The sequence below is a fragment of the Aspergillus caelatus genome, assembly GCF_009193585.1.
Source record: "Aspergillus caelatus strain CBS 763.97 unplaced genomic scaffold BDV27scaffold_54, whole genome shotgun sequence".
Lineage (NCBI taxonomy): Eukaryota > Fungi > Ascomycota > Eurotiomycetes > Eurotiales > Aspergillaceae > Aspergillus > Aspergillus caelatus.
In genome coordinates, this window is record NW_022475317.1 from 67858 (window position 1) to 95856 (window position 27999).

The 27999-nt window shown below is 46.6% G+C and overlaps 11 protein-coding genes across 11 annotated transcripts; 7 read left to right on the top strand and 4 right to left on the bottom strand.

Annotated features, from left to right (window-relative positions):
* Window positions 1-548: 548 nt before the first annotated feature.
* BDV27DRAFT_171014 (SDR family oxidoreductase) lies at window positions 549-1577 on the top strand (the record flags this gene model as incomplete). The annotated part of the gene is made up of 1 exon (XM_032075484.1): window positions 549-1577. One exon carries the CDS (start codon window positions 549-551, stop codon window positions 1575-1577), a length of 1029 nt encoding a protein of 342 aa, XP_031929326.1.
* Window positions 1578-3980: 2403 nt separating this feature from the next.
* On the bottom strand, window positions 3981-4910 carry BDV27DRAFT_171015 (uncharacterized protein; the record flags this gene model as incomplete). Its single annotated transcript, XM_032075485.1, has 1 exon — window positions 3981-4910. One exon carries the CDS (start codon window positions 4908-4910, stop codon window positions 3981-3983), a length of 930 nt encoding a protein of 309 aa, XP_031929327.1.
* A 1918-nt stretch (window positions 4911-6828) lies between these two features.
* Window positions 6829-7339, bottom strand: BDV27DRAFT_143765 (uncharacterized protein; the record flags this gene model as incomplete). Its single annotated transcript, XM_032070154.1, has 3 exons — window positions 6829-6955; window positions 6990-7149; window positions 7198-7339. The coding sequence occupies 3 exons, from the start codon at window positions 7337-7339 to the stop codon at window positions 6829-6831; spliced, it is 429 nt and encodes a 142-aa protein (XP_031929328.1).
* Window positions 7340-7566: 227 nt separating this feature from the next.
* BDV27DRAFT_125563 (uncharacterized protein) lies at window positions 7567-7887 on the top strand. Its single transcript, XM_032066360.1, has one exon. The coding sequence runs from the start codon at window positions 7584-7586 to the stop codon at window positions 7815-7817; it is 234 nt and encodes a 77-aa protein (XP_031929329.1). The 5' UTR covers window positions 7567-7583; the 3' UTR covers window positions 7818-7887.
* Window positions 7888-8380: 493 nt separating this feature from the next.
* Window positions 8381-9180, top strand: BDV27DRAFT_125565 (uncharacterized protein). Its single transcript, XM_032066361.1, has 2 exons — window positions 8381-8841; window positions 8885-9180. Exons 1-2 carry the CDS (start codon window positions 8457-8459, stop codon window positions 9082-9084), a joined length of 585 nt encoding a protein of 194 aa, XP_031929330.1. The 5' UTR covers window positions 8381-8456; the 3' UTR covers window positions 9085-9180.
* Window positions 9181-11321: 2141 nt separating this feature from the next.
* On the bottom strand, window positions 11322-12167 carry BDV27DRAFT_94271 (GNAT family N-acetyltransferase). The gene is made up of 2 exons (XM_032078006.1): window positions 11691-12167; window positions 11322-11632 (listed from the first exon to the last, which is right to left on the bottom strand). Exons 1-2 carry the CDS (start codon window positions 12085-12087, stop codon window positions 11406-11408), a joined length of 624 nt encoding a protein of 207 aa, XP_031929331.1. The 5' UTR covers window positions 12088-12167; the 3' UTR covers window positions 11322-11405.
* A 1556-nt stretch (window positions 12168-13723) lies between these two features.
* On the bottom strand, window positions 13724-16620 carry BDV27DRAFT_125569 (MDR family MFS transporter). The gene is made up of 9 exons (XM_032066362.1): window positions 16331-16620; window positions 16203-16279; window positions 16092-16143; window positions 15862-16036; window positions 15709-15804; window positions 15149-15652; window positions 14925-15085; window positions 14570-14854; window positions 13724-14504 (listed from the first exon to the last, which is right to left on the bottom strand). Exons 1-9 carry the CDS (start codon window positions 16550-16552, stop codon window positions 14364-14366), a joined length of 1713 nt encoding a protein of 570 aa, XP_031929332.1. The 5' UTR covers window positions 16553-16620; the 3' UTR covers window positions 13724-14363.
* Window positions 16621-17777: 1157 nt separating this feature from the next.
* Window positions 17778-18573, top strand: BDV27DRAFT_125570 (uncharacterized protein). The gene has a single exon (XM_032066363.1). The coding sequence runs from the start codon at window positions 17810-17812 to the stop codon at window positions 18227-18229; it is 420 nt and encodes a 139-aa protein (XP_031929333.1). The 5' UTR covers window positions 17778-17809; the 3' UTR covers window positions 18230-18573.
* Window positions 18574-18863: 290 nt separating this feature from the next.
* On the top strand, window positions 18864-22661 carry BDV27DRAFT_156109 (bacterial alpha-L-rhamnosidase-domain-containing protein; the record flags this gene model as incomplete). Its single annotated transcript, XM_032072263.1, has 2 exons — window positions 18864-19070; window positions 19413-22661. 2 exons carry the CDS (start codon window positions 18864-18866, stop codon window positions 22659-22661), a joined length of 3456 nt encoding a protein of 1151 aa, XP_031929334.1.
* Window positions 22662-23196: 535 nt separating this feature from the next.
* On the top strand, window positions 23197-23646 carry BDV27DRAFT_171018 (type II 3-dehydroquinate dehydratase; the record flags this gene model as incomplete). The annotated part of the gene is made up of 1 exon (XM_032075486.1): window positions 23197-23646. One exon carries the CDS (start codon window positions 23197-23199, stop codon window positions 23644-23646), a length of 450 nt encoding a protein of 149 aa, XP_031929335.1.
* Window positions 23647-25985: 2339 nt separating this feature from the next.
* Window positions 25986-27334, top strand: BDV27DRAFT_171019 (glycosyltransferase family 32 protein; the record flags this gene model as incomplete). The annotated part of the gene is made up of 5 exons (XM_032075487.1): window positions 25986-26288; window positions 26354-26509; window positions 26570-26929; window positions 26981-27203; window positions 27318-27334. 5 exons carry the CDS (start codon window positions 25986-25988, stop codon window positions 27332-27334), a joined length of 1059 nt encoding a protein of 352 aa, XP_031929336.1.
* Window positions 27335-27999: the final 665 nt, after the last annotated feature.

The following is a 27999-nucleotide window of genomic DNA, read 5'->3' on the forward strand; positions in this document are numbered from 1 at the left end:
TAGCAAAACTGGACCGTAAAGCCGCAAACATATCACAAGAACCTGAATTGTCCAACTTCGTCCTGTTGCAATCAGTTAAACCCGCCGGCTCTTTCTCAATATGTACCAATTACCACACCGATTCTTTCTGAAAGATCCGACCCAAACATGGAAAAGGATCATCCAGACTTTTATCATGGCATTTGAGTTTTCCGCAATGCCCGGTTTTACAAGTACGGGCACGAACCACTCTCTTCCTGCGATTTCCTGTATCTTGCTACTCTTTCTTGGCGCTCACCACAAATCAAGCAATGGAACTGAATGACCAAACTGAAGAAACAATTTAGCAAGGACGCAAAAAGCTTTTTAGGGCTGCCTTGATAGTTGCTCTTCCGCATGATGTCACACTAGCAAGCACTAGGGGATGTTTGGTTTCTTGTGTGGACCTCTAGAGAAAGGCCTATTATATAAAGAGGTCAAAGTGAGAAAAAAGTGGAGTTGAAAGTCCAATCCATAATATACTAACAAAAGCAAACCAGCCAATATCCTCATAGTCCTACCCTGGAACCATGGCGAATGAGACTGTCTTGGTCACAGGTGCATCAGGCTTCATCGCTACTCACATCGTTGAATCATTCGTGCGTGCCGGTTACAATGTACGCGGCACCGTTCGGTCCGAACGGACGGCTCACAAGGTCCGTTATACCTTCCAGGAGTACAAGGACAAGTTGAGCCTTGTCATTGTCCCGGATGTCGCTGCTGCGAGAGCCTTCGATGAGGCTGTTCAAGGAGTCACCGGGGTCATTCACACCGCGGCGCCCTTCCAAACGGAAGTCGAAGACAAAGAACGAGATCTGCTGCGACCTGCCATCGAAGGAACAATTAACCTCCTGGACTCTATTAAGAGATGTGCCCCTCATGTCCGCCGAGTCGTCCACACGTCTTCTTTTGCCGATATCCTCGATGTATCAAAGGGAGACCGACCGGGTCACATATACACAGAGGCAGACTGGAATCCAATGACATATGCGGAGGCCATAAATGAAAGCACCCCCGACATGGCATCCTACTGCGCAGGAAAGGCTATGGCTGAGCATGCAGCGTGGGAGTTCATGGCCACAGAGAACCCTCCATTTGACCTGGTCACTATCTGCCCGCCATACGTCTTTGGTCCGGTCAAGAACGCCACAGCAAGCTTGGTTAACCTGAATAATTCGTCAATGGATGTATACCGACTCATGTCGCCCATGTCAAAGCCAAGCCACGCTATGCCGCCAACTTCGCTGTGGGTGTGGGTGGATGTACGTGATGTCGCCGAAGCGCATCTAAAAGCCTTCGAGGTCCCTGAGGCTGGAGGACAGCGGTTCTTGATTGCTCAAGGCACATACAGCTATCAAGGAATAGCCGATATTCTCCGAGATAATGTGGTGGAAGTGAGAGATCGTGTTCCCGTGGGTAAACCACGATCTGGACTAGGCGATGTCTATGGCATCGATGCATCAAAGTCAGAGAATGTGTTGGGGCTAAGTTATCGTCCCTTAGAAGACCCTATAGTCGATGCGGCAAAGTCATTTCTGAAGCTGGAGCAGGTGATTTGATATTGTATTATATTCTGTTAGTTTGCCTTTTATATCAACTCAACTTTATCCGCCAAAAGGCTGTTAGTTATATTTGGTATGCTCTAGGGTAAATGTGCTCCTGCAGCTACAAGGCCTACTTTATACAGACCGTGAAACAAATATCCATGCGGGAACACAACCACAGAACTCCACCGCACTGAAAAAAAAACCGAAATCAAAATCAATAAAATTGCAAGAGCAGCAACAGTTAACTGAGCATAATCCATGTACATGTTCTGACGCCAACTCGCACCCGGAGTCACGTCCTCTGATAGTCTACTCGAGTGAAGTGGGTTCGAACTGATTTCACATCACCATCACATCGCTAGTGGCATCATCGCAATCTTTCATGTCTATCACTATACACATTGTATCTGCAATAATAAGACTTGTCTGAGCCATCGACTCCGTTCCTCTGATTGATTAGCCATGCCTCCTCCACTCAAGGCCTGGGATTCTCGCGATCTATATACTGTTGGATGGATTGCTGCTCTTCCGCTGGAGTGTGCAGCGGCAACGGCTATACTTGATAAGAAACATGAATAACTATTTGATTTTGTCCAGGCTCATGGCTACGCTAACGTATATACTTGGGGATATATTGAGAAGTACAATATGGTTATAGTATTGCTGTTAGCAGGGAAATACAGAACAATATCCGCGGCAATAACAGTATTCCCTATACTCATCTTCTTTCTGCAGAAAAGGATCGGTCTTCTTGTGGGAATTGGTACGGGTATACCTAGGTCTGATAAAGAATAAGATACTTGTCTTGGTGATATTGCTGTTAGTCAATCTTGTAGAAATAGTAGTGGTGTTATCTATTATAATCTATTTATGGCAAAACCTGGAAAGTAGCGGGAAGGCATAGCTATTCTTAAAAGTCTGCACGAGGCCCTTCTCTGTATATTAGCAAATATGTAGGCAGAGTATAAACTCGAGTAAACCAAACTACTTCAGTATCTTGAGAAAACTATAGTCTACTATCCCATACTAGCCAAGGAGGGCTGTGTATACTAGGGGTTCGAGAATGATCGGCTGTATAAGACCTTAAACCCCAATAAAGAAATTCAATAGGAGCCCTGTAAGTTAATAGACTCTGAAATATATATACTTTTATTACTTCTGGTAGTATCCTTCTCAACAATGCTACTTACAGAGACCAAATTCTAGAAGATATTGGGAATGAATATATCTACTTTGAAATAGAAGCTTTAGATCTTATAAATAATTTTCTATATATTATAATTAGAGGAATTCATAATTATATAGACTTATACAAGAGTGATTGATAGCAATGATATACTGCTGGAACAGCAGCTGTGTATATAAAGAAGCTTCTTACTTTTGTTCTCAGTCAAGACTTTTAAAGAATACAAATAGTTACTGACATTTTGGAGAGCAGTAAGTTTTACTTCAGCTAAGTCCTTCTTAAAGAGTATCTTTATTAACATCTATTAAAGTTTCCGAAAATATGGCCAATATCTATAATATTACAGCAGGCACGAAGGCTACTGTAAAATACTTAAGTTTAGACAATCAATCTAATAAGATGAAAAATTGGCTCTGTTTTGTTGATAACTTGTGGAATGCATCACTACGTGACGCGATATCACCTCGATGTACTTGAGTGAGGGCATGGGTCTTGCTCCTTATGGTGTTCTCAACCAAGGCCGCTTCCAGATCCAGGAGGCTTTCAAGCCGCGCGAAAAGTCCAGCCCGTGTCGCAGCTATATTTTCTGCTTTCTGAGCATGACAAAGACATATCCAAGGCGTTAGAGATTCTAACAGCCAAGACATGGGTGAAGTTGCTTGACGTAGCTCCGCGTGCCTTGTCTTCAAGGTTCCGTACGTGTTTCCAATTATGGGCGCCAGGAAGCTAGACCAACATGCAGGACAGTATTGCTGAGTTCAATATTTCCCGGTTGGAAGACGAAATCCAGGAGATCGGCTCTGCATAGCCATTCGATCATGGCTTCTCACACAGCGTTCAGGGAGGTACTATGATTACCCGTGAAGAGCCTTCTCGAGGAGCTTCTGAGCATGGGGATGTGCGGCTGACGAAGGTTCCAGGGAAATCGAGTGTGTTGGCCAAAACCAAGCCCGTTAGACATTAGCTAATTGTAGCAGAATGAAAGTTTATATGTAAAAGGAATATAATAAAAAGTTCTATGAACCAAGAAAGTACCGTACAGGTAGTAGTAGGCAGCGTCCTTCTCCAGGGATGTTTGAGATCGTGAAATTCGTTCATTTCCATTTCTCTATTCAATAGATGAAGCGTTAAACAAGAAGCTAGACCGTGTCATACGTACAACTGAATATCAAAAATAGCCTCATTCCATGGGTCTTGGAGCGAGTTATGAGGAATTCTAGTGCGGCGATTTAGTTCGAACTAGCGAAACTAGCAGAGCACTCCATCGCAAACCCAAAACATCGGGCATACCACCCTTGCGACCAGTGGCTGAGTTCCATGCAGTGAGGGGCATCTCGAACTATACTACTGTCCACACGTGGACTGCTCTTGAAGGCCTGCGCACAAATCCCAACCTCCTCCTCATTTACCACAAAAAAGGGATCATCCTCCACAAGACAAAACATGACAGAAGTGTTTACATGCGCAGCCCACTTCTCCTTCCAATTGGGGAGCCACAAAGTTGGGAACTGAGTAAGCTCTGGGAGCGGTGAAACTGCATTGAGACGTTCTGTCTGCTCCAGAACCTCCGGGGCCACGGTCCCCGGTTTGAACATGATCCCATCCTTCTTGTCAACGGGGAAACGAGTATGGTCGTCGTCAATGGGAATAAACGAAGGAGGTGTACTTGTCATGAATGATGACTGGGTGTTTCCCATTCCATTTGCAATAATACCTCCTAGGGGATACAACGGTCCGTCATCTTGTGCATGCAAAGCCGCGGTCACGATGCCTCCCATGACACCCAAACTGTGGCACAACAATACGAGACAGCTGCATTGATTGGGTACGCCGATCTCCGACCAGAGTTTCGGAAGAATGAACTGATGCAACCAGCGACCAGTCTGCTCATAGAAATCGCTGCCCTCTGGGATTGGCAAAATAGGGCTTGTTCCCCCATAGGACGGACGATCGATCGACACAAAGGGCACCCCAAGAGCTTCACTAGTTGAAGAAGCAGAGTAGTGGGGGGTAGCGTCGAAGTACTGATGGTCATAACACCCGCCATGGAGAGCAACAATCAGAGGGCGGTGCTTAGCACGCGATGCTGATAATGGTGGGATGGAGTGTACACCTGCCACGGTGCCATTATTGGTCAGGGTGAACTGAAATGGCTGCATTGCGGCAAAAACGCTAACGTGTGAAAGGACTGTTGGGACGTAAGCACTTTAAACAAGTAATTAAATTAGTAGGAAAGTGATTAAATAAAAATTAAAGAACATTAGCATACAGACTACTAAACCAGGGTTGTGGGTCTCAAATTCTGCTGCTTCGGGAAACGGGGATAAGAAACGGACTTACCGGCCCTACCTGTCCCCAATCTTCCGCTTCAAAACTATGGCCTGGGCAAATATCGCTTTTTCATGTGGAACTTTTCCCGGTCATTGAATTAATTGAATGGAGATAACGTGATATCACCGAGCCATCGCTCGAAAGGGCTACACTGGTCAGGCCCATACCACCCTGTCTGGCCTAACCAGGGTCGACTTTTATGAGAGTCCACATATTCCTTTGGATCGCACTTGATCATATCATGAACAACTGTCCTCCCTGAGCTTCAAGTTATCATTTCGCCAGAAAAACCTCAAGATGGCATGATCTTTTCCTCGAGCCCATACCGCTGTCGTTGTAACTTCAAAGCGCGCCCCACTCTCGACTCTCGAGGTTACCACAGAGGTACCACAACACGGAGAGGTGGTTGTCAAAGTTCTATGGGCAGCGTCCTCACCTGTAGACCGGGTCAAAGTCGGGGACAACACCGACTCCTTCATGGCCCAGAGCAACTCCTGAGTGCCGTAAGTGCTCGTCTGTTCCACATACGGCCGAATGAGTGACCTTGATTAACACTTCCTTGGTCAGACGGGTTCTTTCAGTCACGTTTTCACGGGTTTCTTTAAAAAGGCTGCTCCGGAAGACTATAAACTTATACCCTGGCATTGTCAAAAAGATGAAGACCAACGAAGAGAGGAAAATAGATCTGTTAGCAAGATGATCTGGCACGTGATCTGCTCGATATCTATAGGAATCGCTGGCAAGCCGTGATCGGTACTAGCAATCGATTAGATAGTCTTGCGAAAATTCCGCGCTCGCACGAGGTAAGACCCGAGCGGCCAATAACCAAGCATACAGGAGCGATGCTCTTAATTATGAACTTGGTATATTTGCCATAAAACTCGATGGATATATCTACAGTAGCTTTTACAAGCAAAATGAGACTTTGGTAAGTAAAGACCCACTTGTAATAGAAGCGGGGTTGTGGTCTGCGAATGAAAATAACTAAGATAGTGGAGTCCGTAGCCAAGCAAAACCAGGGAATGCAGGCTTACCGCGCGTGGGTCCCTGAGCCTTTCTTATATCCGAATCGAAAAAGCTAGGATCGTTAGCTGGATGCATTCCATTTTTCCGAGAACCACGAATAGTGGATGCGTGTGGGTTAGTCGCCCAGAAGCCCCAACTTCAAATACATGCCCATGGACCACAAGTCAACACCTGTCCCACCTATACTTGACGCACAATATATAAACGTTCGTGGTGAGTGAATATCATATCGGAGTAATACTTGGCTAATTTGATAAAGCTCTTGATGTACACTCGCGAAAGAAGAAACGAACGAACGAACACACCCGCGAGATCCAAGAGGTTGCGAGTGACAACGAAAAATGATAGAGCTAGTTTTCTTGGAGCTGTCTAACCTGTAGAAAGGCGTCTAGACTCCCAGTATTCGGCCAGGCTTAAGAATGAAACTGGTTTTGCTAGTCACCGTACGAACCTGTTTACACTGAGTGTAGGAGAAGGTTCTCACTCCATCTTGTCGGGGTGAATCAAGCATAGGAACTTGGATTTGAACTGAATTGAATAGCATGTAGTATGGACAAAATAACCTATGGTAAGTGATATGAGCACTTGCCCCTGATTGAGGCTAAGTATTCCTCTCGGTTTAAAGAAGATGATCTGATCCTCAGGCAGCCAAAGGCCTATCTCGCATAGAAAACCAGCCATTGTACCGAGACACATATTTTGATGATTTTTTGCCAGTCACTATAGGTACCGGAAGATCAAATTTTCGCCTCTCCGGGCCCTCCACTGGTTGGTGGAATGTAGGATTTCTGGACGCCCACATATCACCCACCCCCGTTTCTTGATGAAGCTCTCTGTCACGTCCCAACTTGCAGGATTAGACGGTTTCCCCCAAGACCAACAGCGTGTTTTCTGGTGCACCTGGATCCCAGAAGCCTAGGATATCTAGACGCAATTGATCTTTGCCATAGTGGCCCTGCGCACGAATGAGATTATCGCGAACTTGAGGATATGGGAAGATATATAGCCACGGATGATGATGAAAAGAGCGTTGAGTGGACGCTGGGGTTCAGGACAGCGGGAGCAAATCCAGCGCGAGTGGTGCCGAACCAGCTAGATTAAAGGGCGACAGAATATTAGCCTCGCAGAGACCCATCACGGGGAGTCCCAATAGAGCGATATTGGCCAGGAGAGCGCGGTATACTTTGGCCCTGGTCAGAGACAGCAGGTGATCACTAGCTAGGTCACCCATAATATAACTCTGGTAAGCAGTTGATGTGACCAGGTGGAGAATGCGATGTTTTGAGGAGTTATCAATGTCTCTTGTGGGAGAGCGTAGAATTACGGCCACATTATTGACTTGAAAACGCTGCCGCTTTCCTGTGCTTGGTCAAAGTATGGTTCCGTAAGCTTTCCTACACTGACACTGTGGGCTGTACTGACTGTAAATCCGTTGGTTCAACCTGCTCTATCGACGGCGTCTCTCGTCACGATCTATGATACCATGCCATGTACTCTCAGGCTCAACCGTGTCTTCGGTGGCGGCGCTGCAATGTAGCCGAGACGACGTGAACCCCCCCCCACACACACAACGTTGGATATTGTCATTAGCAGCCGCCCCTCTTCGGGGTGCACTTGATGCACTTGAGGTGGAATGCCTGCAAATGGAATATTCACGTTGTACTGGAGAGAAAATGGATCTTGAAAAACGTCCCGCTCTTACCCGATAAGAATTGCATGGTTTTGAAAGTTTCATGGAGGGGAGCATATTCATGTTGAGGTGGCTGCAGATCAGCCAGGGGCGATAATTTAGTCGCTCAGGCGAAAACCGTCAGTATAACTAACCTTAGCTGCTGGATTACTGATACATTTTTTGGTTATTAGTGAACGTAGGCCACGGGATCTTATCGATTTCTGCCGGCAGAATTCCCGTTATGTATAATCCCGAGAATTTAATATTTCTGTACTCCTACATAAGAAATCAGTATACATACTAGGAAATTTATGTATTTTATACAACCCTCGATAAAATCTACCAATTGAAAATAAAAGTTACTGGGATACGGATGTATATTTCATGTATAATCACTTGTATTACTAGGCCTAGAACTATGATAAATACTGATTCTCAGGCACTGTGGCCTCTAAAATCTACGTACCGTAGCCCCTAAAACAGCCCCTAAACCTAGCTTAGTCAAAAGGCGGTAAGTTGCTGGGAACGAGTTGTGGAGTGGCCGCTATAGGCCGGCCTCCGTAGACGAGACTGTCCGTCTTAAAGAGAGTTTAAAACACGCTAAAATCGGGTGACAACTTGACATGCGTCAAATCGAATTCTCAACACCAGAACTTTCACCTACAATATCACCAGAATGACCGAGAACTCTGTCAACCCACAACTACAAGAACAATCGCATCTCCTTAATTGTGCGATTCACGCTGCGTCACGAGAACGTCTTCAGATTACCATCAAAAAGCTTTCTCTGGCAGTGCCTCATGTCTGGGACCATTTGATTAATGAATATCTGGTAACAGAAGACTCTGCGCGCCAGGAGGGTGATGCTTCCAAGAGCGATGCAAGTGATCCAGAAAATAAAAGCGACGAAATTGGAGATGGAAAAGAGGAGAAAGTCCAGGCCCAACCTAAACAATTGGCAGGGTCGAAACGGTTGAGAAGTCGATACGCTTTCTGCGATCAATGCGAGAAGGAATTCGACATTACGACGAATACGAGCAAGTCGTGCAGATATCACCCAGGTATGAATTCCTCCTGAATAGGATGAAAGTACTAATAGATCAGATATGTCATACCCCGATGATGAGTTTTTTCCTGATTGGGATGAGGATGGCCCACATGGCCCGATTGATTGTGATGATGTACGCGAGAGTCACCCTGAAGGCTTCATTTATGGGTGCTGTGACCAGGATTCATTACAGGCGGGATGTGAGATTGGATGGCATAACGAGTCGTATTCATCCAAGAGGCCAAAGGGGTGGTAATATTGCCATATTCAACTGACGATAATGTGATTTGTGATGTATCTGATCAACACAGAACATGTCAAATCTTTGACACGCGTCGAAATAACTATCCCCATCTTGTCAGATATTATATTCCAATCATAACATTCTATCAGGTTAACTATCTTGAGAATAGCGGAAATATTTCTTGACTCCTTGACATAAGAACAGTCGACCAGCTCTGTGATATTATGGAAAGCGCGACAAAGCGACACCTACTCAACAAGATGAGTCGGGCCATCCCGGCGCTGGTGAATCTGCGTTGGAAGATTTCTAGTTAAAGTCCACATTCGCTTGGAACTTAATAAGACTTTTTTGTGATTCTGCTGGATCGCTGGCCATACGTATTTGTTTGTTTACAGATCAGCATTTTATATCTCATACGGATTTTGATTGACTGATACGTCAGGCCCGATGAAGGACAAAAAAGGATCATTGCCTCTAGTGCAAACTCACCATATCATGACCATGACTTAGTATAAGTATTCGACTGCTACACTGACTAGTAAGTAGTCCTCTACTCGATGGTCCTAGAATCATTCTCCTGCCGGACAACATAGCTTCTTACTTGAAAGGTGCATGCAATTACATGCTGAGCTTTCGTTCACCTTCCTAATCGTTCAAAATCATCGTTATCATTACTTCGTCGGCGGAGATCCTTGATACATGCGGCGAAATTTAAATAAACCGTTTACATTAACCTGAGGAGTCACTTTACTAGAAGGTAGTATGAGTAGAAATCCCCGGTTATTATTTTCAGTTTATATTTGTATTTACGTCTGAAGTGCAGTACGATATCTTTTATTAACTAATATTAGAATGTATCTGTATCCTTACATTTGCTAATGTTTATTGGTTGGTATATTGTACAAAAAGTATATAGCGCAGTAATGTTACTAGTAGTTATCCTAGAGAGTTTGTTTGTAGTTATTAGAAGTTATATACTTGGGGTTTTTTTTGGGGGGGGGCGATATCAACAAACCAAGTATATTACTTTCTTGTTTCCAGTAGACGTTTTGTCCAGGAACCCCAAAAAGCTCGCCCCATATCTGCTGTCTTCATTGAGATCGCTTAGCTGTTTAGATAACCCGCTTTATTGGGATAACCAAGTTATCCCAAAGCGAGGTTTAACATCATCTGTTAGGTTTGATTAGGCTGGTGAGTTCTGCGGGACCATGCATGAGACCATGCCTGGTTTGTCGCCGTCGGCGGTGATAAGTGCAGCGGCCTCTGATATCAGGAGGGTCTTTCCAGCTTCCCGGGGCGCTAACGGTGTACATGCACGGCCTAAAGGCGACATTTGCGGTAGCTACTGCTCTGTTGGCGATGAGTACTCCTCCAGCTTTGCTGCCTACGTGGGAAAGACTGAGGCCGCAAGTGCCACCGTCCGACTGACACTATGGTGGCGGTTAAAAGGGGTAGAGTTAATGCGATTCACATAGCTAGATGGAGTATTAGCCTTTGTTAAGTGTAGTCATCTACGTGGAAATAGGCCATGTGGGCATCTGACTAATACAGCATATTTGACTAGGCTCAGGTCATCATGCACATGAACCCCATATTATCCAGGTTGATGCTTTGTAATGGGACATACTAAGCCATGAAGGATAATACGATGATAGGCAACATGAAGGGGGAGCTTTGAGAAGCTCAATGCTCTACACCTATGAAGGACATCTATAAAGCCAGAAGTAAGCAGCCGAGCGTTGTAAGAATAGAAACACTTCATACATACTCTCCCATTAAACTCGCACACAAGCCAACTGCATCTGAGATTGAGTGATCCAAGTATTCTGATACCGTCCGCATCCCACACCCACAGCCTCCTTAGGCAAATGCAGAGGCCAGCAACTAAGCATTTAACCGAATGTATTCCCCCTAAGCGCTCAGTTCGGACTCCTGGGGATCTTAAAACAACCATATACCTGCAGAGCTCCATCGTAAGAGTCGGAATTTTGGACATTAAACGGGTATCATGGTGGGTATGTTGTAATTGCATATTGATCTTATGGTTTTTGCTGATTAGTATACTATATGTGGCTTCCCTGTCTGTTTAGAACCGTGACTTGAGAGTTGTGCTTACGTAGCACAATTGTATGTCCTTGAATTGCAATTTCTCTCTCCTGTCAGAGATTGGTTGATTATCATCGTATAGCTGAATATCTATACCAGCCTATCACAATCACCGAGTTACCCAGCCGTGGTTAAAAAAGCGTTTTATCTGACTTTCTGACACTTATATGTGCGTCCTTGATATTACAATAAGGTACATGGCGATCATTAAATTGATACATGCAAGTCTAGGCCTTCGCCGGTCTAACCATGTAAATCTGTACGAATCCATCCGTGATCTCATTTGATCCCACAACCTGGAATCCCTTCCTTTCATACAAGGGCTTGCCAGCCACAGTCGCTGTTAAGAATGTGGGCTTACACTCATCATCAGCCTCCTGTAGTCCCCAACCCAAAAGCTGACTGCCTATGCCTCGGCCACCAAACTTGGGGTGAGTCGCAAGCGTATCCAGTGCTGTTGTTATCCTAATTTAGCATTTCTACAACAAAGGCATTAGGATGAGAAGACATACAAAAATGAGGTATCGATCCCATGAACTCCACCTCTTTTTCGTCTATCGCCTTGAAATGCTTCTCACACAGTGCAGTGTCACCACTCGTCGGCCACACCGGTTTCTTTTCCTTCTCTACATTTTCCCCGGACGGGGGAAACTCAGTGGAAGGAAGCTTCCACTGTGCGAATCCAACAACATCACCGGTAGCCGTATCAACCGCCTTAATGAGAACAGGGCCAGCGGGATTCACATATTGCCCTTTGCTGACGCGGTTGAATTTGGCGGCGAGCCAGTCCCGGACATCAGGCGTAGGAGGGAGAATGCGACGGTCAAAGTCGGTGTTAAATGCGGCAAAGAAAACGTCAGCTAGGACGTGACCATCATCAGATGCAGTTGTCAGGATTTCAATTGGCATTTTGGTATGACCTCTGCTGGGCAGCCTGGAGGGATTATAGACGGTTCGGTGAAGTCGGGAAGATTTTCACTGGAGTTAAGGTACGTCATTTCAATAAAAGTGGGTCGCCCGCTTGTTGCCTAGTTGAAAAAAATGATCCCCAAATGCTGTCTGTGTGACTACTGCGTAGAGAGTATCTTCTTTAGAATATTCACCTCTCCCTTTCGGTCGTTTTATTCGGTGGATAATATACTCTTGCTTCGTTGTGGTGTGCATGTACGAAGGCAACTGCCCTAAGTTTGCCACCAACCAGATCGACAAGACAAGGAACACGACACCAATAAAGGCGCGTCCTTAAAACCCGTGGATTATGTCAAATTATTAAATTGCGGCCGAAAGTCAGACTACAACTCAACCAGAGAGCCATAATCCATGTCTCAGTAGGCACTTGAAATCCTGGATTTGAACCAATATAGCGCCCATGGTCCCATGGGTACGACGGAAGCCCCCTGACGAAAGTACGGCTTGCCGAATGAGGAGCAATAATGCGCTCATCAGCATCGAAAGTGGCTATCAAAGGGGATAGGTGAGTGCAGACAGGTCCAAGGGCATTGGCGAAGGCTTCAATATCGCACATTACCCGCATTAAACATCCTGAATGTGGAATTTTATCCTCTACATTCACTTCAGGAGTTTGAGGTAATGGCCCTCGTAGTGCTGGATACGGCCCAATCTCAAGCGCAATGTCGAATGGACCATCGTTGGAAACAGTATCGTGAATCATCATGTTTCTCTGGGCCAGTCTTATACATTGCCAGTAGGTCAAACTATTTCACGATATTCACAATGTCTCACCAACAGACTGCATCGAGACAACAATGTCCAGGACTGCCATCCGGGGTATTCTCCCAAAGATAGGTCACTCGATTCGTTGCCCTATTGTGTTTCCTTCAACTAACAATCATACAACCGAATGAACGACTTCCACAGCCAGTATGTTAGTTTCAAGCCGAGATAGATAGGAGAGTACGTAATGAGTTCAGCAAAGCAGAAGACAAGCTCCATGACGCCGGTTTCCTGGGAGACATGGGTTGGAATCCTAGTTTTTATCTTTCACTCAGCCTACTCGCTCGCCATAGCCTCTAGGACGCCCCTTCAGTACTGGCGAGGTCCCTATTAGACCACAATAGAACGATGGTTCAAATGGACAAATTGCCGCCGCGCCTTAAACAAAGGGGATGTTGGGAAACAAGAGTCCAAGGCACGCCTTTGTATCAACTTGTATTTAGTGTCAATTAAGGGGGGGCCTCGTAACGGATGGAATGTAACCCTAATATAAGCCTCCAGGATGACCATGTTCATCACAGCCACTGAGAGGTTGAGGATCCAATCATACTACCACGTATCAAGAGATAGATTAGGCGGTTCTTTTGCGACCCCTGCTTTATTTAATTTCAAGCAATACTTTTCTGTACCCGTGGACATTTTGGCTATTCGGCGAGCTTTACGAAATAGGAATACGATACCTAACCCGGTCTATATTACTCCTTGCTAAGTAATAATTGGGGATCACTACCATCCTGTGACTGCCAGACAAATTGCTAGGCGAATTGCTAAATATATTGCTACATCTGTTCAGTGCTAACAGTGAGCTCGCGAATCTTAGTCGCACGCTAGTCCTCGCTCTTCTTTCATCCTTCTCTTTCATGCCCGGACTGTTCCCACGGACCTTGAAGGACAGGGTTTGGTCAAAACAATGAGAACAGGCTTATCTTGCATTCGGTCTAGACATTTTAGTTGCATCTTTAGCCACATAGTGATCCAAGGTAGCCGAGTTTTCCGCGCCCATTTCACAGTCTGACAACTAGCAGAAAGTCTGCGACCGAGCATGACCCGCTGTAAATATTTCAATCGGGGTATTCTAACGGGCCTCTTCCTCTCTAGGAAGTCTGGAACATGCATTGAACGCGGAGTAGGAATTATATGTGAAAGAGGTTTTTGTGGGCTTCCCAGTTGCTAGACCTTGAAGGGGGTTTCGCCAAAAGAGTCTCCCCACCAAGTCCACTCCCTATGTTGGTTTCAATAATCGATCTTAGTAGATCCTAGATTGAAATCTAACTCTTACGCCAAGAGGATATTAGTGCTCTTGGCAAGAGCTTACCAGCGACATAAGCATCGGTCGACGACGGTCCATATTTTTGTACAAAGCCGTTCTCGTCCATGCATACGTAGTGCGGCCCGAAGCAGGCCTCTGAGCCAAAGTATGTTGCAGATAGAGTAGGAGCACACTTAATACCTCAAATACCCTTTTTCTCTTCGGCGTTTTCGTCCACTGCCGGACTTTTTGCTTTTTTCTTTGGTTTTTTGTTGTCAATATGGGTCCATCCTAATCCGAAGCAGACGAAGCATGCAACTCCGGCGAGTCCAACTCCCAGGTACTTTCTTTAGTTAGCACGTCGAAAAGTAATATGTAAGGAGACTTATATATAGCAAGATTACGTACCCAGGTTTGTGTCAAGGCATCATTATACGCTCGAATGACATCAGCGTAGTCTGTCGCCGGGACAAGCTGCGCAAAGCTCGATGGAATTGCTCCCGCCTCAACGATATCCTTCACGGTCTCGGGATACGGGAGGTACTCGAGCAAGGAATTATAGAGTCGGTTTGTAAAGATTGTTTGCGCTGATGCTGTAAAAACTGCACCACCGAAGAATTGCCCGAATAAAATAATGGAAGTTCCCGAAGAGATCAGCTGCCGCGGAAGGACAGCTTGTGTAGCGATGATAGGCTGTATAATAGATGCTAGTGTCAGAAGACAGGCTAAAAGACGGGATCAAATGATCAGGTTCTATACTGACCACTTGAATTGATAAACCTCGGCCAGCACCAATAAGTATCTGATAACCAATCCACTTCCCTGACCGGGTAGAGGGAACAAAGGTTGTCATTAGACCTGCGCCAATGACGGTGAGTGCGCATCCGGTTAGTGCTGGTGGTGCGCAATATCCACCCTTGGATACTGAGTATGAATGTTAGCCGATGTCATGCTCCATCATCGCCGTAGGAATGAGGTGCTACTTACCAATAGCGCCTGCAACCACCGTGAACAGTGTTTGAGCGATGATAGTGGGCAACAGCATTACACCACTCCGGATCGGACTGGCGTCTTTGACAACCTGGAACCACAGCGGCAGATAATACGTAATCACCATAAGTGATCCGAATTGAAATAGGACTGTCCAGAATCCGAAAAAGACAACCGAGTTACGAGCCATCTTGGGTGCTATCATGGCTTTGTCACCGTGACACGCCTCCTGTGCCACAAAGAGAATGAATCCTACTGCAGATCCACATAGAAGGCCAATCACACGAGCAGAGTTCCATGGATATTTCACCCCACCCCATTGGATAGCAAGGAGAAACAAGATACATGATGGGCAGAACAAAAGAAACCCAACAGGATCAAACAGAGCGAGCGATTTCCGCAGCCCTTTCGGAAGCTCTGGCTCATCGTTGCCAGTTGGGATCTTCATTACCACGAGAATTAGGGCTGTCAAACCACCCGGCGGGAGATTGATGTAGAAACCTGCGTCACGGTCGGGTTAGAGATTATAAGAGTTACAGCCCACAGAAATCACGCACACCACCTCCATGACACCCGGGAGGTCAAGCTGCCCCCGATCAATGGCCCAAACACCGATCCGATCGTAGCCATCGATGTTCCCAGGCCGATCTGCCCTATGATACTATATCAGCCGCCTTTTCGCTGAACTTCTATACTCGGTGGGTCCTTACAAGCCCGAGCGGATGGCTTCATTCCTTTTCCCATAATGGTCAAAGCCCCGTTATAAATCCCTGCGCTCCCAAGTCCAGCAACCGCTCGACCCACAATCAACATCCTCGAGAACACTGCCACACCAGAAAGCAGAGAGCCTAATTCGAACAAAAAGAGGAACCCAAGAAAGGTAAACTGCTACAGTCAAAAATCAAGATATAAATTTACCAATAATTGATTAGTATCAAACCTTAGGGTTGAAATGCGCGTAGAACTTCCCCGCCATCGGCAGGATAGCACATCTATCCAACATTAGTATTCCAGATTTAAAGGGTGCGGAGGGTGTTGAGCAAGAATGTACATAGCAATCATGTAAACCGAGCTATACCACCCAATGTCCAGTGTGGAGTGGAAACGACTAGAAATTTGGGGTACTGCCTGTACACCATGCGTATTAGCGATCGCCGACGTATTCCCAGCTCAACCCACCGTTGAGATGATAGAAGCGTCCAGAGTGGTGAGGAAAATAGACGTCAATAGAGCCAGGGATACGCAATACATTCGAAAGCCCTTGAGGTGCTTCTCCTCCGGCTCCTGTGTCTCCCTATCGCTCGGTTCTTCGTTATTCTGACCAAACTCATCCATTTCAGCCACGGGGTCATTCTGTTCTGCCTGATGAGGCGGAAGAGGGCCTTTCTCATCATCCATCATTAATACCACCTGTCAGTACAATAACCAAAGATACCAAATGGGAGAACAGTTGAGCTTTTTGAGAAAGCGGGTAATGGGGAATGCGTATGTTGATTTTGGAACGAGCGTTGGGGTCTGATTTAATGCTAGCAAGTGCAGGTCAGGTGTTGATGAGAGCTTGCCATATTAGGGAAAGGCACCGAATCACTTATGCCTCACTAGAGTAATAATCCTTTGGGATATTTATTCTCTCGGTGATATGGAGCGGAGGTTCCATTTCCCAATTTAGCAAGTCCTAGGTTTAACTTTGAAGGGTTTGATTATATCGATTCCTTTATTCAGGGCCCACGAGAATAGAAATTTGGCTTTGGAAATACTATTGTACGGTATACGGAGCAAATTCCCTTAGTATAGAGAACAAAGAACAGGAGGATCATATCATCTTGGGCTTGAGGTTATATATTTTTGCTCTGGTAATATACTAGTACTCAGTATTATGTGTAAAGTCAGAGCTGAGACTGGTAACTTGTAGTAATTACATGTCTCAAGAAATCTACACTTGACTGTTCTTGTTTGAGTGAATTCTTTAATTGGCCAATAACGCTCGGTATGCCTCGTTATGAGGAATTTTCTATGGGAGACTCGGTAAAAATAACGAGATTTGACTGTACGACGCGTGCACAAAGGTCCTCTCCAGACCGCTCTGGATCACGTGCTCTCTGTTCAATGGTACAACTTGAAGATGGATTGACCCAGCATCACGTGATACAGTGACCCCTGGCAAGGACTTTTGGTGCACGCTTCCGTCCTACAGTCCGAACAGTCCGAACGCCCCCCAACAAGCATGGGGCTTGGCATTCCTTCATTTTTCATTTTCTGGTTCCTTTCTAGTCTACACTTGGAATCCTTCGGTACGTAGTGTCAAAATGCCCGACCCTGCGGATCTTCCAGCGGAGCTATTCCGGACCATTCTGGGATATGTTTAGATGACGGTGACGAATGCGATATCCGATACCTTTCCCGCCTGTGCCTTCTCAACCGTTCATGGTACGCTCATGTAGCTGTTCGCCTATACTCGGAATGGAACTACAATGGCACGAAACAACCATTCAAGGTGCTTTGGAAATTCCTACGAACAGTCCTTCGTAATCCCGCCTAGCAGCTCTGGTTTGGACCTTGACCATCGGGAACTGGGGATACTACCCACATGTCACTTTTGGCAAACCCGAAAAACTGGATTTACCACAAGCGGATCTAGACCTCATCCATGTGGCGATTATGAATGCCGGAATTAGCACCCTGTATCCAAGCATTATTGATAATTTACACAAGCGCGATCGCCGGCCTTTGATGGCACTTCTTTTGACTGCTCTCCCAAATCTCACCACCGTCTGTGCACATGTGCCACCATCTGACCCAGTTTTGGGAACAGTATTGCAGAATATATTGAGCATTCAACAGAGTAACAATTCCCAACCATCGCCTTTGGCCAGTCTAGGGGAGCTGTATCTCTTTGGTGAAGTGCCTATCGCCTCGGGGCGCGCGAGACCCGACAAGGCACCCGGTGCGGACGGGACTTTCCAGCTGAACCATCTATGGCCAGTCCTCTACTTAAAAGGACTGAAAACGCTTTCCCTGTATGGTATTGATACCACAGCTATCCAGCCAAAAGACAATCACAGGTTTCCTAGATGCTAAAATTCAATGTTCGCTAGTGTGATCAGTCTAAGTCAAAGTCAACCTGGAGTGAACAACTATGGATCAATCCTCACAGCGCGACAAGACCGACGAACGTTGGGGATATGTTGACAAGTGTAGCGGCCACTTTACGCGTTTGACAAACTAAGTTGAGTGTCTTGCATTGTGCCCGGTGAACCTCAAGTGAATCAAATACATATTCTACTATGGTCTTCTTGCGGGAGTGTCCAAGTCAAAGAAATAAATACTCTGCGGAGGGGATACCTGTCCTCGGCTAAACTCTTTGGCAACCAAATGTGCTCGAAATACCAAAAAAATGTCGTTTATACGTACGCCCCGGTTAGGAAAGGAAATATACAAACCGTGGTTTTGTGAATTTGCCCAGTCATTGAAAACTTATCTTTCGCCGAGAACCCTACAACCTCACCAGCGCCAAGCATAAGCAAAATACTCTCAACCCCGAAGCCCTCCTGACAAACTCCTACAAGCATGACAGCTCGTTCTTCACTCCAGTGTCCCAGGAAAATATACAAACATCCAAAAAAAAAAAATACCTATTGGGATCCCTAGTCAGAAGCCTTCTGGAACCTCTCCTACATAACACGTTATTCTCCCTGCTAGGAGCGGCGTGCACATGCGAAGCAATCGAAACGGACAACAACGCAAAGATACTCAAGCTACTCCCGCAGCCAGACTCCCCCAGTACCCCAGTACGGCCGTGGCAGTCCCATTCAAGGTCTGCTCCATGGACCTGGTGAATGCAGCAACGGACAAGGGACTATCTATCGGCGCCATTAATACTGTCTTTATTCGGCGTGATGATGACAGCGGAGATATCGGAGTTAGGGCACGGCTAGATTACCTCAACGCTCCTTAAGCGTAAGCAACTTCGAGATTAACATCTTCCCAAGCCACCGGCTCGGACACTAGTACGCACCTATCCCGCATAGAGGATTGCCTGGCTTCGTTTAGCCTATATATGACCTACCAAGACCCACAGCTTAGAATCTTCATGGATAGTATTACTGTATCCGTTACTTTTAATGTATACTGATGGACCCTTCGCTTATCTTTACACCGATTGGAGAAGGAATATGGCTCTTTCCCCTCTTAATACATCAGGATCTGCAGAAAAATGCGGGGGGCAACGATAGCGGCTGGGCACTAATCCCCTACATGCAAGCTCATCTCGACTGCTCGGGTAAAGAAACACCGAGGTTGGTCTCGCTATCTTGGCTGGTGGCTTAAAGTGACCCTCTGGGCCCGCTACAAAGATGCGGATGATATCGCGATAGAGATTCCCAAGGGTGGAGAAGGGTTCAAGATGTGGTTGTGTAATATACCAGCCCTCACGGGCACGCTGCTCATGCTTCTACTGGCTTTGTCCCGTGCCGCTGTCCAAGTCACACATCTCACCGTCGACGGCAGAACAGACTCACCGCTAGACCTTGGTAACTCGCGTCCTACTCTGACCTGGCAGATCAACCAGACTCATAACTGCGATGAGTCTGTATGTCCTGGTGATAGACAGACGGCGTATGAAATCCAAGCCGCCAAGACGATCGCCGACCTCAGCGAGGGACGGCTAATCTGGGACAGCGGTAAGGTTGACAGCAACCAGCAGCAGGTGCGCTTCGGCCGCGAGCTTAAGTCGCGAGACTCCATAGCCTGGCATGTGCGAGTCTGGGACGCGTATGGAGACGCTTCGGACTGGTCCTGGACGGCCACTTGGACTACTGGTTTACTTGAGCAGACCGACTGGGGCGAAGCACGTTGGATTGATTATCCTGGGCGCACGGAAAACCAGCCTTTGCCGCTCTTCGCCCGTCAATTTGACATCTCCCACAATAAGACGATTGATTTCGCGCGCCTCTACCTGGCTGGCATTGGACTGCACCATGCCACGGTGAACGGAGAAGAAGTCACCGACGAGGTCCTTGCTCCAGGATATTCAAACTGGCAGCTGTCAACTGAGTACCGAACGTATGATGTCAAGAAATGGCTGCAGCCGGGCACGAATGTTATCGGTGTCAGTCTCGGCAATGGGCCAGCGTACGTACGTCGCAGCGTTAAGAATCCGAGTGTCGGTCGAATCTCTCCATATTCGTGGTGGGAGAGTCAGCTTAAGGGCAATGGCACACTTGTAGAAGATGCACTAGCTGGAAGCATAACTATACAGCTCAATGCTACTTCTGGGTATCATGTCGGCGGCAGCATCAACATTGACACTGGAGGGGGCGGCGAGAAGCTCGAATCGCGAACCATCACCGCCATCAGTAACAAAACTGTCACTTTTGCGCCTGGTCTGACATTGAATCACGATGCCGGCGCTGAAGTCACCGGTTCGGGCAACAACATCGCTGCCAGTGACGCATCCGCTGGTGCCGCCGTCACCCCGCGCTTGATTGGTCGTCTGGAAATCACCTACAGCGATGACAGCAAAACCACCGTTGTCACGAACCGGTCGTGGCGCACCACTCTCGGGCCTCTGGTCACCGACGCATGGTACTCCGGCTCTGATTACAACGCAACCCGGGAACAAGTGGGCTGGGACCGCCCTGGAGCCGATCTCAAATCAAAGCCCTGGATAGCGTCCGGCTTGGCCCCTCCACCTAATCTTGCCACTCGGCTGGTTGCTCGTGCCGCTGAGCCCGTCAAGATCCAGGAGCGGCTCATCCCGGTATCGGTCACTGCGCCTGTTCCTGGGAGTTGGGTGTTCGACTTCGGCCAGAATATTGCCGGTTTTCCCCTACTCAACCTCCCCGAGCTACCAGCTGGTACAACAATCAAGGTGGCTCCCGCCGAGTCACTTGCTGCAAATGGCACGGTTGACCAGACGTCGCTGGGTCCGGGAGACCGTGGTAGGGATTTGTTTATCACGTATACCACTGCCGGCCGGTCTGGCGGTGAGAGTTGGCACCCGAAGTTCAACTACTTCGGTATGCAGTGGGTTCAAGTGACAGGTTTGCCTAGCGGCTACAAGCCTAGCCTGGACCTGATCACAGGTCTCCGTGTCCAAGCAGATGTCTCAGTCGCTAGCAGCTTTACCTCCTCTAGTGCTCGTCTCAACCGAATCCACAAGATGGCGTGGTATTCAATGGCAAGCAACATCATATCTGTCTTCACTGACTGTCCCGGACGTGAGAAGCTCCCTTACCCGGCAGATTTCACCCAGCCGTTCGGGGCCCTGGCACGCAACTTTCAATTCCCGGCTTTCTTGCGCACTGCCATGCATCACTTGGTGGAAGGCCAGTCCATCGCAAACACGTCGATGGCCGGGAACGTGGCCTTGAAGACACCTGTCTACGATTGGGGGTATAGCGGCCGTTTTGGAGATGAGATCAACTGGGGTAATGCCATTGTGCTCGTTCCCTCCCTCCTGTATGATTTGTACGGTGACACAACGGTAATGACAGCGTACTATGACCGATTGGTCGACTTTGTTCATTACATTCAACGGGAGAAGGCCCGAGGACACATTGTCGACGCATCCCTAGGTGACTGGGTGGAGGATGGCCCGCAGACATCGGGTCGCATCACCGGCACCTGGGGCTATTACCTTACCATCAGAGCCATGGCCCGTATCGCCAACCTCACCGGGCACCAAGCCGATGCTGACCGTTACAACGATCTATCCCACAACATCCGCAACGCCTTCAACTCTGCCTTCTGGAATGACACCAGTCGTCGATACACCAATACAGGCAATAATGGTACCAGCAACGCCACCCAAGCTGCACAGGCATTGGCTTTAGACTCTGGCCTTGTGCCTGAGAAACATCGCAAGGAGGTCCTCAATGCCCTAGTTGAGCTTACGTATGACTACCCCTCACGCGACGGGAAGGGCCCACATCTAAGTGGCGGGCAGATCGGTCTGGGCCCGATTGTACGGGCGTTGTCAGCTGGGGGTCGGGACGAAGTTCTCTGGGAAGCACTCCAACAGAATGACAGGCCCAGCTACGGCTATTTCATGGCTCCGACGAAGGCTAATCCTGATGGTTTCACCACCATCGGCGAGGAATGGGATCGCAGCTCATCTAAGAACCACATGATTCTTGCGCAGATCGATGAGTGGCTCCACGCTGGAGTGGTAGGCATTCAGCCCACTGCCCTAACTACCATCAGCTCTACATGGGAGAATCGGTTGATTTTCCAGCCTAAGCTGGTCGGGGATCTGAGTAGTGCTAGTGGTACTTACCAGATGCTGCAGGGAGAGGCTCGCTGTGAGTGGCAAAGGACTGCAGAGGGTAACTTTAATCTCACGGTAACGGTCCCGGCAAATGCTGAGGCAGAGGTACGTTTACCTTCAGTCGGTAAAGTAAAAGCATCGCAGCGGGCTAAGTTTGTCCGTGTGGACAATTCCTATACCATCTATGCTGTCCCGGCCGGTACGCATGTCTTTAGCAGTGAAACACATGGCCTGGAAGGGTAAACACTACCGTTACAGTAGCCGACCCTTTAGTCTTTTAGTCTCAGTATGTGATTCATAAGTTATACACGCTGAAGGTCAGGATGCCGTGATCTAGCTTTATGTTGTCGCCGAGAAAGATGTGTTCGGCAGTTATACTAGATATGCTAGATTACATTATTAACTGCAAATCCAAGCACAGCAAATATATCTAGAAAGTAGTGATTCTTGTATTGTAAAAATATTAGAACGAACGAAGACAGCTACAAGTGTACACCTTGTGAACGCAATCATACACCCACCTGTTTGACTCCTTATGCTTACGTTAATCATTCATCAGGATACAGTCTTTGATATGAGAAGTCTAAAAAGCTACCTAAGTCAGTAAATAGGTAAACCATCCTCGACATACGGAGTACTCCCATCGGCTCAATCAATACCCGACGGTTCAATCCACAACCGTACACCCAACACCAAACAATCTATAATACACCCTACACCTTACACCCATCTCCATACACCAAGAAAAAAAAACCCAAACATCTCTTACACATCAAATATGCCCTCAATCCTCCTCCTCAACGGTCCAAACCTCAACCTCCTGGGCACCCGCGAACCCCACCTCTACGGAACAACAACTCTCAACGACGTCGAAACAGCCGCCAAAGAACTAGCAGCCAGCTACGGCGCGGAAGTAGAATGTCTACAATCCAACCACGAAGGAGTGCTGATTGACCGCATCCATGAAGCAAGAGGGAAGGTCCAGGCGGTCGTCATCAATCCGGGCGCCTTCACGCACACCAGTGTTGCGTTGCGGGATGCATTGCTTGGGGTCGGGCTTCCTTTTATTGAGGTCCACATTACCAATGTTCATGCGAGGGAATCGTTTCGGCATCATAGCTATTTGTCGGGTAAGGCCGCGGCTATAATTATTGGGTTGGGGACTTTTGGGTATCAGGTTGCCGTGAAGCATGCGTTGGAGAATTTGGTGGTTGCGGAGAGAAAGTGATTGATAGGGTTAGAAAATAATAACTTCTACGCAGAACAACATTTTTTGAAATTTCTCCATCACCAAAATCTGAACCTATTAGGCAATGGCCTAAGAAATAGGTTATTGCGCAGCGGAGCAAAGCAAAGCTGGGCATCATATCAGGTTCAGTTATGGAATGTCTATACTTGTACTGTATGACATTGGGAAGGTCAAATTTATGTAATAAGGAGTATTTGTGTCCTTAACTTCGAAAGCAAAGGTGAAATATGATATTCTACGATAGACCAAGTCGGCCAGGAGAGTAGTCAGTGAACGTAATAACGAAGAGGCTAATCCGAAACAAACTCCTTATTCCTCTCTCTCGAATGGGATATTCGCCTTCTTGGGTGTAGCAAAAGACCAGATCATAGTAGACGATACGGATCGAGAGATATACTCACGTTTTCAGCAATCTAAAAATACTTTTCTATTCTATATAACTTTATATAAATGGACGGAGCGGAGTATATAAGAAAATGTGTTAAATGGGTATAGTAAATATTATTAATACTCAAGTCGATAACAAATCAAAGGTTATATATTTGTATACTCAGCTACGTTATTCTATCTGTAATTAGATTTTCGAGGCTTTTATACTGAAGCGTACTGTGTAGTTAAGTAAAATACTGGTAGAATTAATAGTCTGGGGTCTATTAGGAGTCATGTCAAATTCCTGGCCCGGTATCTCATGTCGCTGCATATGCCCACTGGGGACTAATATTGAAGTACTTACGGCATTCAATTTAGCACGCTAATTTCGGATTCACTAGACGCAAGATAGTGATTGTATTTTACCCATAAATGTACAGGCTAGTGATGGTCTAAATCCATATCTATAAGAAGCATAGCATGATTTCACTACATCATTCTTATCACCTTGCTCACCTCGAAATTGTGAGGTTTGGTGACAAGTTTGCAAAGGTAATCCACGGCGTGTTGAGTACATACAGATTATTTCCATGCTTCCAATGGGTGAATTCTACTTCTACAGGCTATCAGATACGGTACCTTCATAAAATGACCGCGAAGACGAGATCCGGCGTCGGCGCTCAGACACTACCAAGTCAAAATACCAACAGAAGAGCCGACGGATGACTAACATATTCTTGAAAGCTTTTGAGTGTTGTTTGGAATGCGAAACACATATATCTATAATGACAAAATGAAGCATAATGGCCAGGCTATCTATTTCGATTCGGGTGGTGACGGCTGGCCTCCCTCCCAAGCGCAGTTGGTAAGCAATATCTGAGTCTTGGGGTGCTCGCCATTTCATCTGATCACAGGCAAGAGGGGTTAAACTCAAGATAAATCCCATGACACCACTAGGAGTCTTTAGAAAATAGGATCGAGAGGACAATCAAGTTTATACTAACAGAGGTGTAGGGATACCAAGGATAGCTCTAAGTGCTTTATTCCTGGAAGTTTGCGGTATGTAAAGTTGTCTTAAGTGCTGTGATGGCATGCCTTATCTTCCGTCATCTTGGACAGGTTAATACAGTGTGCTCTTGCTACCTGCGGCTGTTGATTGTAAGGTTGGGGTGATCCGATAGTCGAGATATTCCCGCTTTCGACAAAAGACATGACAAGAACGATGACGCTTGGGCTGCTGATATATCGTTCAATGCGACTCTTGTAGGGATCGGTTAACTGGAATCCTTGTACTGAGTACGCTATGGCATGGTCATTAACTTCCCTTATGTGTGCAGCATATAAATGTAATTTCGAGATACAGCAATGATTGGTGTTTGCAGTTTAGATACATAGACTGGCTGCCGAGGATGTTCATCCGCGGATTTGCCCCCCCGAAAATCCGCGGCTGACCTTGCCCTGAAGGACAGCGGAATCGGTCGTCCCAAATAATACTTCTGGTCCACTGTGACTCATCCATAGCCATCGGGGATCTGGCATATCGTTAATCTTCCTCAAGAAACCTATGAAGTAAATTGTAACATCTCGGAGTTAGCTGGCCAGTAATGCGGAGTTCCAATCCTCATCCCTTCCGTTGTTCATCCAGTCCCCGAGCCGAGGAGACTTGGGGTATTCTTACTGGTAATAATGCTACTACTTCGGACGTCGTATTTTCCGATATATCGTTTCTACCCCTTTGCCCATACGTGGTCTGTTTCAGACAAGTCTGATATCACGCGGCGGATGGCTACCATAACTATATGGGTATACTCTACTTTATGTGCAGAGTGCCACGAAAGTATTTAAGGACATCATGGCTTACCAGAGCCAAAGTTTCGTCCCAAATCCGATAGCAGCGTACTTTGTGCCAATCTATTGACCCCATTGGCTATTCGTGCTTAGTACCTACCATGATCTGTTCTAGCAAGACCTGCATCAGATCACGCAGGTTACTGATCTTCCTTGCAGTAAACTGGTTGATAGTGTTGTTTATGCTTCACAGGGCCTTTCCACTCATACAGTTACTAGTAGAGAACGGAACGGCGGATACTATATCTCACGCAGCTTTGACAGCGTCATCTGCAGGATTAGCAGATCAATCAGAGCTCATTCCTAAGATTATCCACCAGACCTACAAAAGTGATACCATCCCAAGCAGATGGCTTGATGCCCGGAATAGTTGTATTGATATGCACCCTGACTATGAATACATGGTATGTGATGCTGCTTTTTACTGGTCCCTATGTGCAGATTTGGTTAATACCTATTTATTGTGAAGCTGTGGACAGACAAGAAAGCACGTGCCTTCATTGCGACGAAGTATCCATGGTTTCTCGACTCATTTGATGGATATCGGAACGCGATTCAGCGTGCAGACGCCATTCGATATTTTATCCTGGTATATTACGGAGGAATCTACATTGACCTTGATGACGTATGGCCGACCAACGTCTATCCCCATTCAGAATATGTCACTGATAAAATGAGGTGATAGGGATGCAACCGCCGGTTAGACAAACTCTTGATCTACCCTGCCTGGGTTCGTCGAACCACTCCTACAGGCATTTCAAATGATGTGATCGGCTCAATTCCTCAACATCCTTTCTTTCTTCAGGTCATTGAAGCGCTGAAACCCTACGATCGAAATTGGATACTGCCCTATGTCACGATCATGTACACAACGGGCCCTTTGTTTCTATCAGTTATCTGGCGGCAGTATACCTTGCATGGGCCTAGCCGCACGTGGCCTGTGCGTATTCTCTCGCTAGAAGATTACGGTCTACATAGAAACAGCTTTTTTACTCAGTATAACGGCAGCAGCTGGCATGGTGGAGATGCCAGCGTAATCTTCTGGGTAGGTCTCAGGTATTTCGTTAGAAAAGGTTGGTGCTGATATCTTCCTTAGATGGGACGACACTGGCTATTCCTTACGTTCTGTGGCGTTATTGTCGGCGCATTGGTCATACTCTTCAACTGGTGGATGTATTGCCAGCTGATTGCTTGGTATCCGAGATTTCATCTCTGTCACTCGCTCTGCCCAGGTCCCTTTCGTCATCCCTTTCAAAGCACCTGGGGCAAATTGCTTAAATGTGTTTCGAAGGCAAAATTGACGGACGATGAAGAAGCAGGTAACCACTATTAATGTTTTATTGGAATCTTGGTAATCCAACCATTGTCCCCTTATGAAACTTGGGCGACTGTAATCCCCAAGACTAAATGTGCAATGGAGGAACCTTCTTAAGAATCAGTGACAGAATAGGTGTGAGGTTTTTAGCTATGGTAGTGGTTGTACGACGTTTAGCTGTCCATTTTAAAATGCCTTGAGGCATAATAACTACTCATAATCTCCCTTTTATTCAGAGTAGTGTGTGTAACGGAGACTAAGACTTATCAGGTTGTCTTTTTCCCTGCTAGAAATGCGTAGGCGCACATGGCGCAATGGTTAATTAACGGCCCCACCAAAGTAACGTTCAGCACAATTTAAGCCACGCAGTTGTTGCTGAGACAGCACTGGCTTGATGTATGCAAGTGAATTTAAGCTTCGGGCTGATCCCGATGAAATGCGGTATAAGCTGGGTAAACTACCAGTTCGGCTTTGCATCCCTCCTTGACTCTGTACTAATTGTATATAGGGTCTGCTGAATCACTAATTGTTTTGATGCACATTGACTACGAGTTACATATAAACAATGAAATTAGTACGAGTAACGAGGTTCATCTGTTCTTCCCTGTCCTCCTTAATAGTCATGTAGGAACCTGTGTTGTATCCGGGCCTCAGTCTTTGCCCAATCGTCCAATACCATTTCACTAAGCCTATTGACAAGGGAAACGGCACATAAACCTGCAACTTCTACCTTCACAGAAGACATTGTATCAATGTAAAGCACTTTGTGAGCGACGATTGTTAGTCTGCATGCTAGAATT